Below are 16,145 nucleotides of genomic sequence, written 5' to 3' on the forward strand. Positions count from 1 at the left end.
ACCAAACCTGACCTGTATGTTTGGAGCTGCCTTTGCAAGAGGCAACAGTAAGTAAAACAGGGCACAGAACCAAGAAGATCTACAATGAGAAAGAAATCCAAGTAAACAGTTAAAGGGATGGCTGGGTCAGAGGAGGATTATCAACACCTCCAGAAGGGATGCATTGAGAACTGGATCTTCTCCTGCCTTCCTGATGAAAGGTACAGCGATGTGACAGTGCGGTCTGGAGATATGTTTTACTTCTGCCACCCACACTCGCTTCAGCAGTACTTTCCAAGCCCAGGCTGCTATCCCCCAATCCAGTCAACCCAGCAGACAGGGCACTGGCCTAGGACTTGGAGACGATGCCTTAATTCCCTAGCTCCCCAGAAGGCCCCATGGAAAGCCTTGGGCAGCTCACTCAGAATAGATGTGCAGTGCAGTGACTGATGGCACACAGGCATATAACAAGATGGTTTAAACAACACTGAGCTGCTGCAGCTACACTCCTGGTACTTCAGCTAGGGAGGGCACATCTACCACTACAGCTACGGCATAGTTACAGCAGTGAAGAGGCACTGTCTGCACTGCTTCCACCTTCCATCTGTAAAACGCACGCAGCAGCACTTCCCTACCTCGGCCTGTGGAGCAGAAATACATTAAAGACTGCAAGGCATTCAGATAACATGGTAACAGGGACCATACAAGTCCTACAATCACAATCCTGTGATTGCAGGACTAGAACCTTATTCCGTCAAGGGCTTTGGATGAAGAGGCACTACAGAGCACCAATTACTATGATAGCAATTAGCTTAAGTCTTTAAGTACCAATACTACCCACTAAATATCAAAGGCCTGAAGTGAAAGAACCCATAACTACAGCTGCTTATAACTTATGCAACAGCACTTTTCACTAAGGATTCAGTGCTGCTAGTTCCTGAAGCAAGCCAGCATAAACATATCAAAACTCAAAGATTTCCTGCTAAAAGTAATCTCTGAAAACTCAGTCTGAAAGTCTCAGATATTCTTTCAGCCTCTTTGAAATATACCTGCCCGTTCCCCTCTTTTTAGCAGAGAAGACTTAGCCAAAAAATCTCTACAGAAGAAACCTAGTAGGAGGAAGCACAGCATCCTCCCCTGTTCAGACAGTTAAAAAAAACCAAACACAAAACCCACAATAAAACCCAGGCTACCTTCCTTTAAACAAAGTCATAGCACAAGCTGGGAAAGGGTCACTAACATCCTTGACAGAAAAGCCTTCAGATTCGCAGCCTGCATTCAGCGGAGCAGGGCGGAAGAACGGTTCTTGCTGTGTTTTTCCTTCCTTCAGTCTTCCAAAGTGGTAATAACTTCACCGCTTCCGGTCTTAAAGACCCAGGGGAATTCAGTAGAGCCAACACATCTGGCAGCCATTTTGAGAAAGAAAGTTCAGGATTTCTAGAGGCCTGTGGCATTTCAGGTAGATGGGGTGCTCGGCTTTTAAAACGCACTGTAAACAGAAGCCTTTCATTCATTTCCGGGGGTGGGGGGGGCGGGGGAAGGAAAGCATGACGACAGCTCAGGGGAACAGTAGCTCAGCCTCCCCAGAGGATGCAAAACACCAAAACCTCTTTCAACTACAGCAGCTCGCAGAAAGTCCCAAGCGTCTGGCAGAAACGAGGTTTCTTTTCAACCTCTCTAACCTTTTGTTAACAGAATCATTGCAGCAGCACCAATCTCAAAGGGTTGCTTGAACTTTGGATCGGTTTCAAGTCCCGAGATGCACTGGGCAGTATCCTTAGAGCCTTTACTTCCCCTTGCTGTGGAGTACCTAAAACCTGTAGCTATGATGAAGGTGCATTTATTTTTGGAATAACTTGCCTATTCCCTGTTCTTCACCCCCACAATAAAACCAAAACGAAACAAACAGAAGTTCCAAAAAATGCAGAAGGGGGAAAGCAGCTCCTGCAGCACTCCTGAACATGCCTGATCCACCAGAGAGCACGCCTGCCTGGCTTCAGGGCCGGCATAGCTTGCCAGCCCAGAAACTGAAGTACTGCCAAACTCACCTCTGGCTATTTGTTTTAACTGCTGTTACCTTATTCCTACGCACTTTACAAAGCAATTAATAGTGTCTTGGGAAGTAATGGAAAAGGAAAAGCAAGTTAGAATGGATTATTTTTCAAAGATAAAAAGCATCTGCTGCATTTAAACATATATCAGTTCAAGGTATTTAAGTCGCTCAATGCTGACCAAAACACCATGAAAAAAAGTTACCTGGATTCCCTGTCTACAGGACTCTTGCATTAGTCAGTACCATCTCTAGGTTAAAAGAGCACTTCAGAACAGAATCTCTATCTTATTTGATCTATTATGATTTCTCTCTGAACAAAGTTCCCAATTAAAACGCCCGCCTGCCCTCTTGAATTTACAAAGCCCACTGTCAAGACCAGCCTGCTCAGGTCAGCACGCTACAGACCACTTCTGCTCCTGGTGGCTAATGAGCTGCTCGCCAAGGGAGTGCGCTGCATTAACCAAGATGGATGAATATGCCTGCACTGCTGCTCTCCTGGCAAGAAAAAAAAAGCAACTTCCTAGATTCTAACTTAAAAGCCAACAGACATAATTAAGAATGCAACTATAACTGAAATTAAACTAGTTATGGCCAAAGTCCTCATCCCTTTACTGCAAGTCTATTAGATCATTTTTAGACTCCAACCAGGACAGTCAGTCTTCAGTTGCACAGAACGTGGCTATTTTCTACCTGCTCTCTTTTTCGCATTCATTAATGCACACACTTCTACAACATTAATATCTGCTACAGATTAAGTTGCTACCAGCAGGACCTGTTGCTCAACGTTATTTGTATGCGATACATTTGCTTTCCAATATGGAATCCCACCACTGATTGTTATATAAAGCCTGTCCTCCATTTCAAGAGACTTTTCCATTTTATCATGACATGCAGGCGAAAATGGTGCAGCAGCACGAATCTTACATGGAAGGTTGCTGATGTGTGACCTGCCTCAATCTGCTCAGCAGCCTGACATCCACACTTTAGAACTTAAGATACAATGCAGGCATCTCTGGAAAAGCAAAGTCTGACTTTCCATATTAAAGCTACGTCAGAAATGTCGTTCACAGTGAAGACCCATAGGGAACTAATTTAAATTTTCCATAGCTCTACATATGTAAAGAACAGCTTACAGGGCCTGTGTTGTATATTGCTTATATTGACACTAATCTCGTGGCTTTCCTATACGGCTGCATTCTCTCAAAATCCCTACCAAATATATTAGGCCTATAGTGTCAAGATTCATTTGAGAAGGTTCTGAGGTTCTCTTGCTTGAATTATGCAAAATCTCACTTAGTAAAGTAACAGTCATTTAAATGGGTATGATGAAATCCAAACTCCCTCAAAAGTCAGCTGTATGTTAGGAGTCTTCATCAAGCAAACAATAGCATAAAGCTGCTTTGCTTTTCAATTTCACACTCCGGAGCTCACATACATTTGATGCCTGTCATTAGACTAAATCCTATAATTATACTTACCGTCATTTCCTGAGGTCAGCAAAGTAAAGAAAACAAATGCTCTAAGGAATGGCGCCCTCTCTGATCTGTGCAATGGTAAGAAGCTCTTCTCAACAGAAACCAATTGCAAACGCATTTGAAAGGAAAGTTGATTATAAATGGCATTCCTCGTGGCCATCTTGCTTAAAAAGGCGATTTGTGAACCACAGTAAGGGTGCTCCCCGCCTGCTGGTGCCAGAGAATGAAAGCGAGTTTCTATCAGGCTTCAGCGGCAGTGTTTAGGGGAAATTTGGGGCTGCTGCACGTGAATAAACTCTTTCAATGCTTTCTGTGCATAACTCATCAATATGCAGTGTGCTGGTGTGCAGAGATGAAAATCAGAATGTCATGTCAAAAATTCCCAGCAGCCCCTCTATCAAGCCACTCTCCTTCCCATTACCTACCAGGATCTAGCAACAGGGCTGATACTGGGAGATGCAGGGTAAGTTTGCCAGTCTGATAAAAGGAAGAAGTGTTGAAAGCCTTTTACACGGGATCTCATTTATTCTGACGACAGATGCAGCTACAGCTGTTCCACAAACATCGTTACAGAACAAGGCTCCTTGGCATCCTAGCATCTGGCCTCAATGGCGGCCACAACTAAAACTGTAAAAGGAAACCTCACCAGAGTGCCAGTGTATTACAAGCACCCCGTTGACAAACACAGAAAGTTGTATCATTTTATAACTTGCCGTTCTTTGAAACAGTTTTCCTGGGCCCACGTTACACATTTCCATTCACAGCTGCTCCCCAAAACCCTCTAGGGGAAGGTAACCTGGAACAAAACATTTGGAGCCAACGTGTTATACAAAAGAACTAGTTGAGAGCTGCAGCCAGTAGAGTCCTTCCCCGTCTCAATGCTTACTTCCCACCATAAATTTTTTGTGCCAAAGAAGTTTGTCGACTAATTTTCTGAGACAGAAAAGAGACCCCCTATTCTTAACGTATTAGAAAATTGTTATTTTTTTCCCCTTCCCAACAATGCCAGAATCTCTTCACATCAGCAAAGCCAGTTTACACAATGTCCAATTTAACAGCTCTATGCTACGCGTACCTTGCTTTGCTTTGCTATTTTGTACGAGTGATAAAGCTATGGCACACATAGGATCCATGGTGTGGACCTCCTGTCCAAGTTATCCAATTATCTGATGGCTATCACAAGTCCAATATTTCCGTGGACAAGTGTTAGAAACATAAAAGCTGTCCCAAACTCGAGATAAGTCTATACATGGAAAGATTTATTTCCTTCTGAGAATGTTGCACTGGAACTTTAAGTGTATCTTTACTGTAATAAAGCTTCAGTAATAAAACGGTATGTGCAGGGTATAATTAGATTATGAGTGGCCAGGTTTATATTGATCAAGTTTATACCACTTAAAAGAATTAAAGAAGGCATTCTAATTCAGATTGACAGAGTTTAACTGAACGCTACAAAACTGGGCACTTGCATTCTTTTCTCCACGAACATTTCTGGGAAAGTAAAGTGATGTCTCAACTAGCACATAGGTCTGCGTGCTGAAAGGAAAAGAAAGACTTAAAAAAATCTGTATATGCTTCCGGGTCTACATTAGTACCATTCCGTAAAGGAGTACACAGCTCAATGCACAATGACATAAAGACTGCAAAAGGAAGGGAGAACAAACTAAAACAGAATACCATGATCATTCTAAACCATTGATTATTCCCTCAGAAGACACTATTCCTGAATATAGCAGGAGTAAGAAATGGTCCAGAGCTAGGTAGTAAATATGATCAGAAGCGAAGAGATACTGCCACATGAAAAGAACCGAAGATTGGAACGGTTTGGTTCAGAGGGGGAATACAGGAGGCACACGAGAAAAGCAGCCACCTGTGGAAAGGAAGTTTGGTATTCTGATATACAGTACTTCGAAGACAGCGGCAGAACATTCCATTAAAACTCCCAAGGTGCAGACACAGGATTCACCACATGCATCGTGTTCCATAACTGGTCACTCCTCTGACAGACAATCCTGGGCACTATTAAAGCAGGAGATGAGAGCACCTCCAGTGGTCTGATCGGATACGACAGTTAAGTGAACTCTTGCCTTGTCTAGCTCTCGCACTCCTGAGCTACCGACCAAGGTCAGAAGGCCCACACCAGCCCCAAGACTCAAACTCCCAGCTAATAAATACATGCAGTTGACACCCTGGCACCATTTGGAGGAAGCAGCCAAAGGGAACACCCTCCTGAGGTTCAACCTTAAAGCCCTGCAATGCAAAAAATCAGCTTACAAGGCTGCCCCAGGAAGAGTCCAATACAGGTAATTATGCCCTGCCTACACGTGGAACAGCAGAGCAAACCCACGAGATACAACGCTCTCCCAAAATCCCAAACTGTTCTTTTACGTTGGTTTAAGCTGTTAGTTGCACTTCACCTCAGAACACTATACCAAATGGTGTGCGAGGCACTTTGGGCACTTTTACATGTGCCCTGATTAGAACACGTTGGAGCAGACTCAATTAATTGAATCTGCTGAAGCGTTCTAATCAGAAGGCTCCAGCATGCTGCAGTGTCTCATGTATTCAGCACCCCTGCGTTTCAAAATGGCACCGGGGTATTTTAACTAAAGATTGTTAAATAAGCTTTAGTTAAAGTGTCCCTGCTGTCATTTTGAGATGTAGGATGCTGAATACACAAGATACCATGGGCTTTTCAATTAGAGTGGTTCCTGAGGGCCACTAATTAAAACACGCCCCCACCCCACCCCAGAGGACGTGTACAGATGCCCTTTTTCTCTATAGTTTTCAGAGTGGTCTGAAATCCTCTGGGCAGAAAGCTAACACACTTAGTACAATGCACAATACTGCACATGCTGAATACAAAAAGCTACACCATGTACCTGGTAAGCTTACAGAATCACATGCAAACAAAGCCGCTGTTTCCCCAAGGTCTGCAACACCTGGGATGCGGTGCCTTAAGGTAAGATGACAAAAGGCACACTGGTGTTAAGGCTACCCTAGGCTGAAAGGTGCCTGCTCGAATAGATCCGCTGACAACGCCCCCCTCCTGCAGGCTCAGTTCATACTGGGAAAATTTTCTTGCCAGTGCAGCTCAAGCCTGATTTCCCCCAAAAGAACAAGCTATAAGGGCAGAAGACTTCTGCTAGTAGTTCTGCTTTGGGTCAGACCCCACATTTCAAACAAGCTCAATAAGGGTGTTTGTTCCTTTGCAACTCCTATTTCATTTTGTATATTACTCACTATGCAAGTTTTGAAGCCAATGTAGCCACTCAGTACCCTGACTTGACTCCTGTCCCTCCACAAAGTCATGAAGAAGAGAGACGGTATTATGAAAAGTTACATGGCATCAACACCTTCTATGCCACTAAGCAGATTAATATTAGAGAGACATGTTTTCTGACCCAAAAGATGGTTAGTTTAGACAAGAGTAATACTCGCTGACAGGCAAGAGGGGAGGGTTAAGGATCAGGCCAACATAACGAGTGTTAGGGGGTGGGGGGGGGGGGGGAAGTCACACAAACACGAGGTTCTGGACAAAGACTGGATACCAAGTGAATGGGAAGTAGTGGACAGCACAAGGATGGGAGCTGATATAGAAGGCAAGGCAAGGGGCATGGATTTCAAGAAGTTTTCTGAAGAATGAGATAGGATTTCAGGCACATGGAATATGATTAAATGGGGGAGAAGAGAAACAAAGTAACAAAGCAAGAAAGTGGAAGAGAGGGTAGAGCAGGAACCAATGTAAAAAGAACCATGCAGTATAGAAAGGAGGAGGCAGGAATATGGATGCCCACAAAAGAGCAGACAAAAGGTACCTGAATCTCTGTTGAGGCTGCGGTTGTGGTCAGTGCAGCGAGAATGGACTGTTTTAGCCACTGGGTGCCAAGAGATCACAAAGGAGCCGAGTACAGTAACTCAGGGAAACAAGCACTGCATGATGCAGCATTTTGGCACAGAGCACCAGAAAGGAACCACCGAAGTCTGGATACAGAAGGATCGGTGAGCTGATTTGCAGAGAGATGAGGGGCAAGACAAGACCAGCGTTGCAAGCTGGATGGGCAGGAAGAAAGAGTGAAGGGGGAGTCCACGTTGAGACTAAAGGAGAACAAGAATTTTCCTACCAGGGCAGACCAATATGATCTATGACCCCAGCTGACTTCCTGCCCTTGGGGCAGGGGGCTGGACTCGATGATCTTCCGAGGTCCCTTCCAGCCCTAATGTCTATGAAATCTATGAATATCTATGAAATATTAGCTGCTTCAGAAAAGGTGGAAGTAGCCTTCTACTAGAACTTCCTTGCAGGAAAATTGTCTTAATTCCGTATCTCATCAGTTAGTTCCAAGTCTAGAGTCTGAAACAAGGAAGATACACAATGCTTCTTATATAACCACTTCTCATTACCCACATGCTTACCCAAAGCCTTCCTTCCCAAGCCTACTAAAACACTCACTATTTTGCTGCAGGTGTACTGTATAATTACTGCATATTATTCTTCAGATAGGTCAACAGCGGGCCTTGATTTATCCTTAACTATACCATTGATAAATACAGCCAAAGCTCCCCGCTCTTCTCATCTCTAAGCTGTTTACTTTATACTTGAATTGAAAAGGTAAAACAGGGAAAGTTTTGGTGAAAGGGTGATTCAATACCAGCTCCAGTATTTTGTTGCTCATCTTCAGAATCTTATTTCTGTTCCACTTTTCAGTAAGTGTGACCAAAGTGGATACTATTTAAAGTAAATATCAACTTTCTTTTGTTCTGCTCTGATACAGATTTTACTTACATGAAAGAAGCATGAATTGAGACTTCAAGTCTTAGAGAAGTGATGAGACTATTGACTCCCACGCATTTTACTCCCATGCATTCTACTTAAACAGACAACTAACACGGATTTGGTTTTAATGGACACTAAATAAAAGCAACAGCTCCTCAGTTTATCAGGCATCACTTTGACCTTCAGCTAGCCACCAAATCTTCCAAGATAAGAAAGAGAACCACTACACAAACCACAGACTTCTAAAATCTAATTGGACACTAACTTCCAGCGTTTGCATATACAAACCCTTACCCACACACATCAGAGGGGCAAATCAGGACAAACTTTTTCCTCTTCTCCAAGTTGTTTTGTAGCCTGCTCCTGTTGCTATTCCTAGCAGGGAAAGATCAGAGAGGAAACAAATAACACTCCCCACTCCCCCAAGTTGAAAGCCTGTAGAGGCCACTATTTTTGCAACGATTGGAACGGCTTGCCAAGAACCCATCAAGGGAAGTGGGGCTGACCCATGCAAGTTGTGTCCCCAGGCCCCTGTTATATTAAAATCACAAAAAGCAAATTCTAGCTTATTCTAAGTTTGTTTCAGGTGACTTGTGCAGAAGAGAAGTTCGGCTGTGATGCCAGACTTCCTCCCAGCCCAGTGTTCCAGCGACAGTATCACATCTGAAAAGCACAAAAGACAAATAAGAATGAACACCTCTGTGGAAAGGTAATCGGAAAGTGTGCTAGGGGTTGGGGGGGAAGGGGAAACAAAAAATAACCCCCACCCCCCACGCCAGAAGTATTGACACAGCAAAACCACAAATCTACATGACTGGAACTATGTGAAAAAAAGCTGACAACAGTACCAGCCACTGCTACATACACAAGACCTTTTATTTATTATTATTATTATTGCTAATATAGCACCATTCACAATGCCCCTGGGCATCAGAGAGAACACTACAGGGAAAGCTGGGCAGAAGCCATGGACTGGACAGTTGACTGGGACTCTGCCACCACAAGAAGAAAATCTCTTTGACCATCTGACTGCCACAGAAGGTCAGTAGAGCCAATAACTCAATGCAGCAAGACGCCTGCTTGTTCTGAATCAGGAATTTCACATCCCCAGAACAAAGCCATATTATGTTCTGAATTACTTTAACGCTTTCACAAGCCCAAACTTGCTTCCTGCATTGTTCTTCCATCGTTTTTTACCGTACAGTTTCCTTGCCGCCAAAACATTCCCCATTCCTTAGTTCTCCGTTTCAAAAGGAGTGCCTTCTTCCTACTCTGGAAATTACTAACTTTCTTTACAGTAGGAGTCTGCTATTTACTGCTGACTTTAGGATTAAAGAGAAGTATTCCAAGAACACAGGAAAAGTTAAGTATCCTATACACATCACAACTGAGTCTGTAGAAAGACAGATCAACTCAGTTTAAAAGCTGCTGCCTATCAAGACCCCCAATAAGCACACACCATCACTGCTGCTGCCTTCCTTCTTTCAAGAGCTGTGACAAAGTCATACAAGTGAAGGCTGATATATTTATAAACACTACACATGCAGCAACTCATTTCCAGGAAGCCTAGCATTACACGCAGGTGTTAATACACCATTGATACTTTTGATCATTTCCATTAAGCTACAGTCACGCTCTGCTTAATGAGACAGGTGTAGAACCAGGAGGAATTTCCAAAGCCAGGAGTGCCATGAAGTTCTGTTCCCATAACATCAGAAACCACTACCAGAGGCCTGAGGTGTCAAAGGCCCGAGCCCACCCCTCTCCACCTCCCAAACCCAAGACATATTCTTGGTACGAATACTTACTAATGGGGAAACTGAGCCATGAGGGTTTTGTTGAAAGTACCTGGAATTAGAGTGCAGTTTATCCATTACAGACAACTTTTGGCTTTCCTGTTTTCTCCCCCCCCAGCCACTGGCTAAGGGAAACCCCCCCCCACCACATTTGTTGTACTGCATGGAAGCTGTCCTTTTTTCTTACTAAATGCTGTATGAAACTTGAAAGCAACTGTACCCTCTCAATTTCCTAGCACTGAGCCCATGCAGTGGTCTAGCTGTAAGACAACAAGCAAAGTAAGATTAAAGGAAAAGACTGTTTAGAGAAAACACACAAGATGCACACAACTAGTTATTAGCTAATTAACATTATGAATCAGAAGTCATATCCGATTAAGAAAACTTCCCCTGCAAAAGTAAGTGCCTTTAGGTGCTAGAAACCCTTTGGGAGGACTTTCCGTGTCCTGAAACACTCCCACGAGCCACACCTAGAAGTCTGATAATATGCCAGGAGAGAAGAGCTGTGACATGTCTAGCAGAGTTAAACCCTAACGCAAAAACACAGAACAGTTATGAATTCAAACGAAAGTCACATGGTAAGACACTGTACTAGACCAGTGTTTCCCAAACTTTTGATACCTGGGGGGCACACTTGCTTTCTAAATTAATGCTTCACTCATTGGTCCGTGGGGGTTGGTTATAATCCATGGGCCCGATCCAGCCCATTTTTCACCGCACGCTTCTGCCACTCTCATGACAGCGTACTACAGCACGCCCTTTCGGAACTGCCGTGGATGCCACTCCACTGGGAACTGGACTTTGTTACTGCAGTAAAAGCCCACAAATTACCATTTAAAAAGATATTTGTGAGCCTATTTTGGAAGTTATAGTTTAACATAAAAGCACACTTTTCCCCACAGTTTCTGAAAAAACAGCTTAATCTCATTCTACCCCCTTTACTATAAATTTAATCTTTTCAGGGGAGTGGTAGATTGAGTCCTTTTTACCTTAAGCAACAGCCTCCTCCCTCCCCTCCCCCATGCCACCAGTAACCTGCAAACCTGATTGTCATGATGTGGTTTTAAGGCAGCAGCTACCCACAGCTTGGTTTGAAAGTCTAATAGGCAGCAGTGTCAGAATCCATTCTGAAACCTGTGCAGGCCTTATCTACTGAGACTGTGCACCCACATACTGCAGGGCACACATTTTTTAAGCCTCCTGAAAAATACAATTAAAAAAAAACAAAAAAACAAAAAACACTCCGTTTAAGTTGCAATACATTTATGCCTCAGAAAATTCTAGGTTCAAGGCAAGCTTTATTTCTATGCTGAACCTATCCAGCTCTGCACTTCAGAGCATGTGTGTAAAACAGAGCAAAAGTTATACAGGAGGCATGTTAGCTAAGCTGCTAAGGTCAGTCAGATTACCATCACCAGATGCAAGCCAAGCATCCTTCTACATAACTAGACCAGTGAATCACTTCTTTATAAAGAAGCTGAGTATCTCAAACTCAGCACTGCCCTGACACCACCTAAAAGGCAAAATCAATTAAACCATAAAAAAAACTGGCGAGTGGCCACTTTGAAAGGAGAAAAAAAGTCTTAAGTTAACCAACCAAAATACGAAGTTGTTAATGATGCAAATTAATTATTTTTTTTCAAAACTAATAGAGGGTAATATTTTAGGATTATGAGCTCAAATTAAATCCAGGTTCAATATCAGGCTTATTTCAAATGCCTTCTAAAGGATGGATTTTGTCAGAAGACTTTACATACAAGCTAATAAAGATTAGTTTTCTACAACAGTAAACATTCAAACTTTATAATTCAACTTTACTTAAGCCTTCATAAGGCCTGGGTGCAAACCTTTTTAAAACATCAGAAGTTTTTCATGAAACTGAGACCCACATTAATAATACATTTAATCTCCACCCAGTTTGCTAATACAGAGCAGTCAGCCTCTTACAGGATGTAAAGACAACCTAACCCAGTATAAGAGTCAGTGAAATTCACAAGGAAAGCCAAAAATTGGATGCCTCATTCACAACCAAAAAATATCAAAGGGAAGGACATAATCATAGACAATGAGGGTTGAAGGAAACTCAGGAGGTCACATCTAGTCCAACCCCCTGCTCCAAACAGGACCAGCCCCAGCTAGATCATTCTAGCCAAGGCTTTGTCTAGCTGGGCCTTAAAAACCTCCAAGGATGGAGACTCCACCACCTCTCTGGGTAACCTTGTTCTAGTGCTTCATCACCCACCTCGTGAGAAAGTTTTTCCTAATATCCAACCTAAACCTCCCTTGCTGCAACCTGAGCCCATTGCTTCTTGTTCTGTCTTCTGCCCCCACTGAGAACAGCCCAGCTCCATCTTCTTTGCAGCCCCCCTGCAGGGAGTTGACACAAAGCCTAAATAAATAAAATCCCAGAACTACTAAATGGATAACTAAATTGAGTGCTAAATTAGGACAGGCCAAGTGAATTTTAGGTGTGATTACAGCAGAGTTCAAATGGGACTATTTTCTTACAAGTTAAAGGAGACTTATTTCCCATTATATGTGTAAAATTTTTTACCACTGTGACTTAGACAAAAAAGTATGCAAAAAACCGACTAGTTAGCTCTGCCTGCCTTTCTGCAAGCTCTGCTGCTCCGATTCTTCGACAACAGCACTTCAGAGAAGACTGCCAAATCAGAAAGAGGAAGCAGAGCCAAATATAAACATGGTGAGGCAAGTGCTTCAAAAAGAAAAAAAAAGAAAGAAGAAAAAAGTTGATGGAACTACCAGCCCTCAGCAAGGATGCTGCGTATTTGCCCTGGGACAGCCAGAGAATTTACCCTGGATCAGACCAACAGGATAAACCTGTGAAAAGACAACTGGGGGGGGGGAGGGGGGAGAGAGAGATGGACTTGCAATTCTGGCATGTCTGCTTTCATGTAAAAATGCCTAATTCCCTACAACAGGCAGCTGGCTAGTTTCTAACAACTCGCGTTGCTTCAGGATACTAACACCAGAGTACTTGGGTGCCAATTATAAATACGACTTAACCATTCTGAATGCCCTGATTCAGTGACGCACAAGGGTCTCTCGCATGGAAAGAGATTCTGCTGCTCACTTTCTCCATTTTGCAACACCTATCCACTCTTACTACATGTCCATTACTTTCAAGCCAGAGGTCTTTCTCTAACAATCACCTTCCGCTTAATCTGCCAGGGAAATCTTGCTGAATGTGTGACGTCACCCTAGCTTCCATGACTGATCTCAAACACAGGATTATGAGTTTACTGTAGGATCAAGGAAGGAATAGTAGGGAAGGAAGAGGAGGGGAACAGACTATTATTGTCACAAACCTCAAGAACAAGGGGGTTAGAGATGGGTATGGAAAGCTATAAGCAAATAAACTGCTTCTGGGTAACAAGAAATTCATCTAGCTCAAAGCCATCTTGCAACGGAACCGAGCAGAGACTGACCGCATTGTTTCTAGAGCTGGTCAATAATTTGCACTCATATGACCCCATTAGCAGGCAAAACCCTATCAACACGCAAACTTTGTAACCAAAACTAGACTTTTAAAAGCTGAAGCAATACAGTCTCTTTGAATAAAAATAAACAAGCCAGCAAAAGTTGGAAAGAGTTTGCAACGGGAAATTTCAACTTGAGGAACAGTGGACATAGACATCAGAAGTGATATCATAGCTAGCCTACTGAAAATGCAACATGACTTCTCTAAAGAACATTACACCATATCCCAGTTCATCGCAGAATCAATACATCAACCAATAAATACATCAACCAATTCTAAGGGTGTGCTTAAAAAGAAGAATACATGTTTTGTTTGTTTGTCACAGGCTAATCGTTCTGGAATAGCATTTTAAGATTGGCCAAATTTATAATAAATTAATCAAATTCTGTTCCTGCCACACACAACCACTGAGAGACAATCCTATCATAACACCATTTTTCTGAGAAGGAAATAAACTAGCTAGGCCCAGAACAATTCAACACTTAAAAAAAATATATATATATAACTATGATGTGACACAGTCCACAGGTTTCAGAACAAGATAAAAGAATTTTCAGAAGCAGCCACCTTCCCTGGAGCGACCTTGTCAACATCCAACAATCCTAACTGGAACCACAATATCTGCCTGAAGATTTGCTTACTGAAGTAGGTGAGTCTAACACATTATTGGGCAAGTATGAACAAAGGAGGGTAAGGCCTCCCTCACCAGACTGAAATGGGGTATGGAAATAAGAGCATCAATATACTGGGGTGGGGGGGATTATTGTTCATTTGTTTCCCTTTTTCAAAAAGGAAAAGACCACCATGAATTTGAACACACACGTATTTATGTAGTCAAGGAACTCAGCTCACTAAGGACTTACACAAGCACTGCTTACTTATTCTTGGAGGCGGCGTGGGCCTAGGAAAAAGCTAGGTTTGTCTCCCAGTTCTGCCGCCAGGTCCCTGAGTGACCTTGGGCAAGTCACTTCCTTCCTCTGACTCATTTTCCTTATCCCCACCTCACAAATTATACAGACCAAAAGCTGCCAATGGCTTCGGACATCTTCTGCACAGTAGCCATGAGCTCCAATCTCGTGTTAAATTTCTCCTCTGTAGGGATGAGAAAACAGGTTGATAATGCCAGGCTAACATCTAGAGTTCTTAGTCGATCAATTCTGAATTGCTCCACTCCATTGCAGCGGTATGTGTTTAAGGGTATGTTCATTGTTAGTTGCAGGTAATAAATAAAAAACAAACAGGGAAACTGCAAGTGCTGCATTTGTGCCTGGAGTTTCTACCCAAAGAGGAAGTTTACTTTAAACAAGATGTAGGAGATGAAAACAAAAACCAAAGATGACCAAGAAAAGAATACTGTCATCCTACAAGCAACTCATCTCATCCGAATACATCTGGGGAGGGGAGCACACAAGTCTGGGAACAATGGCAGGGCACAGCACTGCCTGGGGTTTTACTCCAGCTAAGGAAGAGGCCTGCTCAGTGGACCTGGCACCTCAGAGGATGTTCATGTTGTAGGTGTAGAAAACAGGATGCTTCTCTCTCTCACCACGATTTGCACTGCTGCTGATCTGTCCGTACACCCAACCCCAGCAATCCCCTGCACGCGCGAGCCGCTGCCTCCTCTACTATTTTAGCAAGTAGAAGTTGACAGGATCAAGCCCTGTTTTCATGACCGAACTGACTAGTCAAGATGATTCAGCCACTTGTTGGGGGGAAAAAACCGCCCCCGAAAACCACTCCCCAGATGCCTCCAAGGCACATAAAGCGAGCATCGTGTCTCACTCGCCGATTAAAACCAAGAAACCTTCGCCGCGTTAAAATCACAGCTTGCGCATCTCTCCCCGACTCAAACAGACACGTCGACTGTTACGACAAGGCAGGGCACAGTCGGTCGATTCATCCACGCTCGGTTTTCATTGAGAAGCGGAGCCGCGACGCTTCCCCCCACTCCTGACAACAAACTCCTCAAAGAACCGGACTTCAAATGCCCGCAAACGACCGCTGAAAAAAGGTATGCGTGAGGCTATTTTGGGAAGCTGAACATAAAAGCACCCTCCCCCCCTCCCCCTCCTCGCTGACGAGGCAACGGCGGTTCTACCCCCGGCGCGCACACACGCGAGGCTAAGCCGGCACAAAAGCTTCCCACTCCGACATGCGGGGTCCTAACAGCCGCCACGAAGCGCGGAACCGGAAGGGATCGTGGAGTCCAGACGGCACCCCCGCCCCGAACATCTCCTTGCTGACGCTGCACGCGTCGCCGAAGCCCAGCGCGCCCTGCGCAGACGGGACAAAAAGGCCGGGTGCCGCTGCCGCGATGCTGGCTCCGCGAGGAGCGTGTCCGCGGGGAGGGGGGGGCGCCCCGGGGCAGCCAAAATGGCGGTGAGCACGAAAACACGCCATGTTGGGGTGAGCGGGCAGCGGGGGGCCGGGCCGGGCCTTACCAGCACTGCAGGTGGAAGGCGGCGGGGCAGTGGTCGCAGCACAGCAGGTCGCCGCCCTCCTTGCAGCTGTCGCAGCTGTCGTGGTTGGGGGCGCGGGCGCCGCGGGGCGGCGCCCCCCCCGG

The 16,145-nt window shown here is 44.3% G+C and overlaps 2 protein-coding genes across 2 annotated transcripts in view; both read right to left on the bottom strand.

Moving 5' to 3' along the window:
* The window catches only part of PHF12 (PHD finger protein 12), a 35,768-nt gene extending 19,632 nt beyond the window's left edge, over positions 1–16,136 (bottom strand). Inside the window, exon 1 of the mRNA XM_025214619.1 lies at positions 16,024–16,136. The gene's annotated coding sequence lies outside the window, so the exon portion shown is untranslated. The remainder of the gene's footprint in view (positions 1–16,023) is intronic.
* The window catches only part of SEZ6 (seizure related 6 homolog), an 18,272-nt gene continuing 17,830 nt past the window's right edge, over positions 15,704–16,145 (bottom strand). The window contains exon 16 of the mRNA XM_025214605.1: positions 15,704–15,856. Coding sequence (XP_025070390.1) covers positions 15,704–15,856 — 153 coding nt within the window. The remainder of the gene's footprint in view (positions 15,857–16,145) is intronic.

Source organism: Alligator sinensis, unplaced genomic scaffold (genome assembly GCF_000455745.1).
Source record: "Alligator sinensis unplaced genomic scaffold, ASM45574v1 scaffold1244_1, whole genome shotgun sequence".
In the NCBI taxonomy this organism is placed as follows: Eukaryota; Metazoa; Chordata; order Crocodylia; family Alligatoridae; genus Alligator; species Alligator sinensis.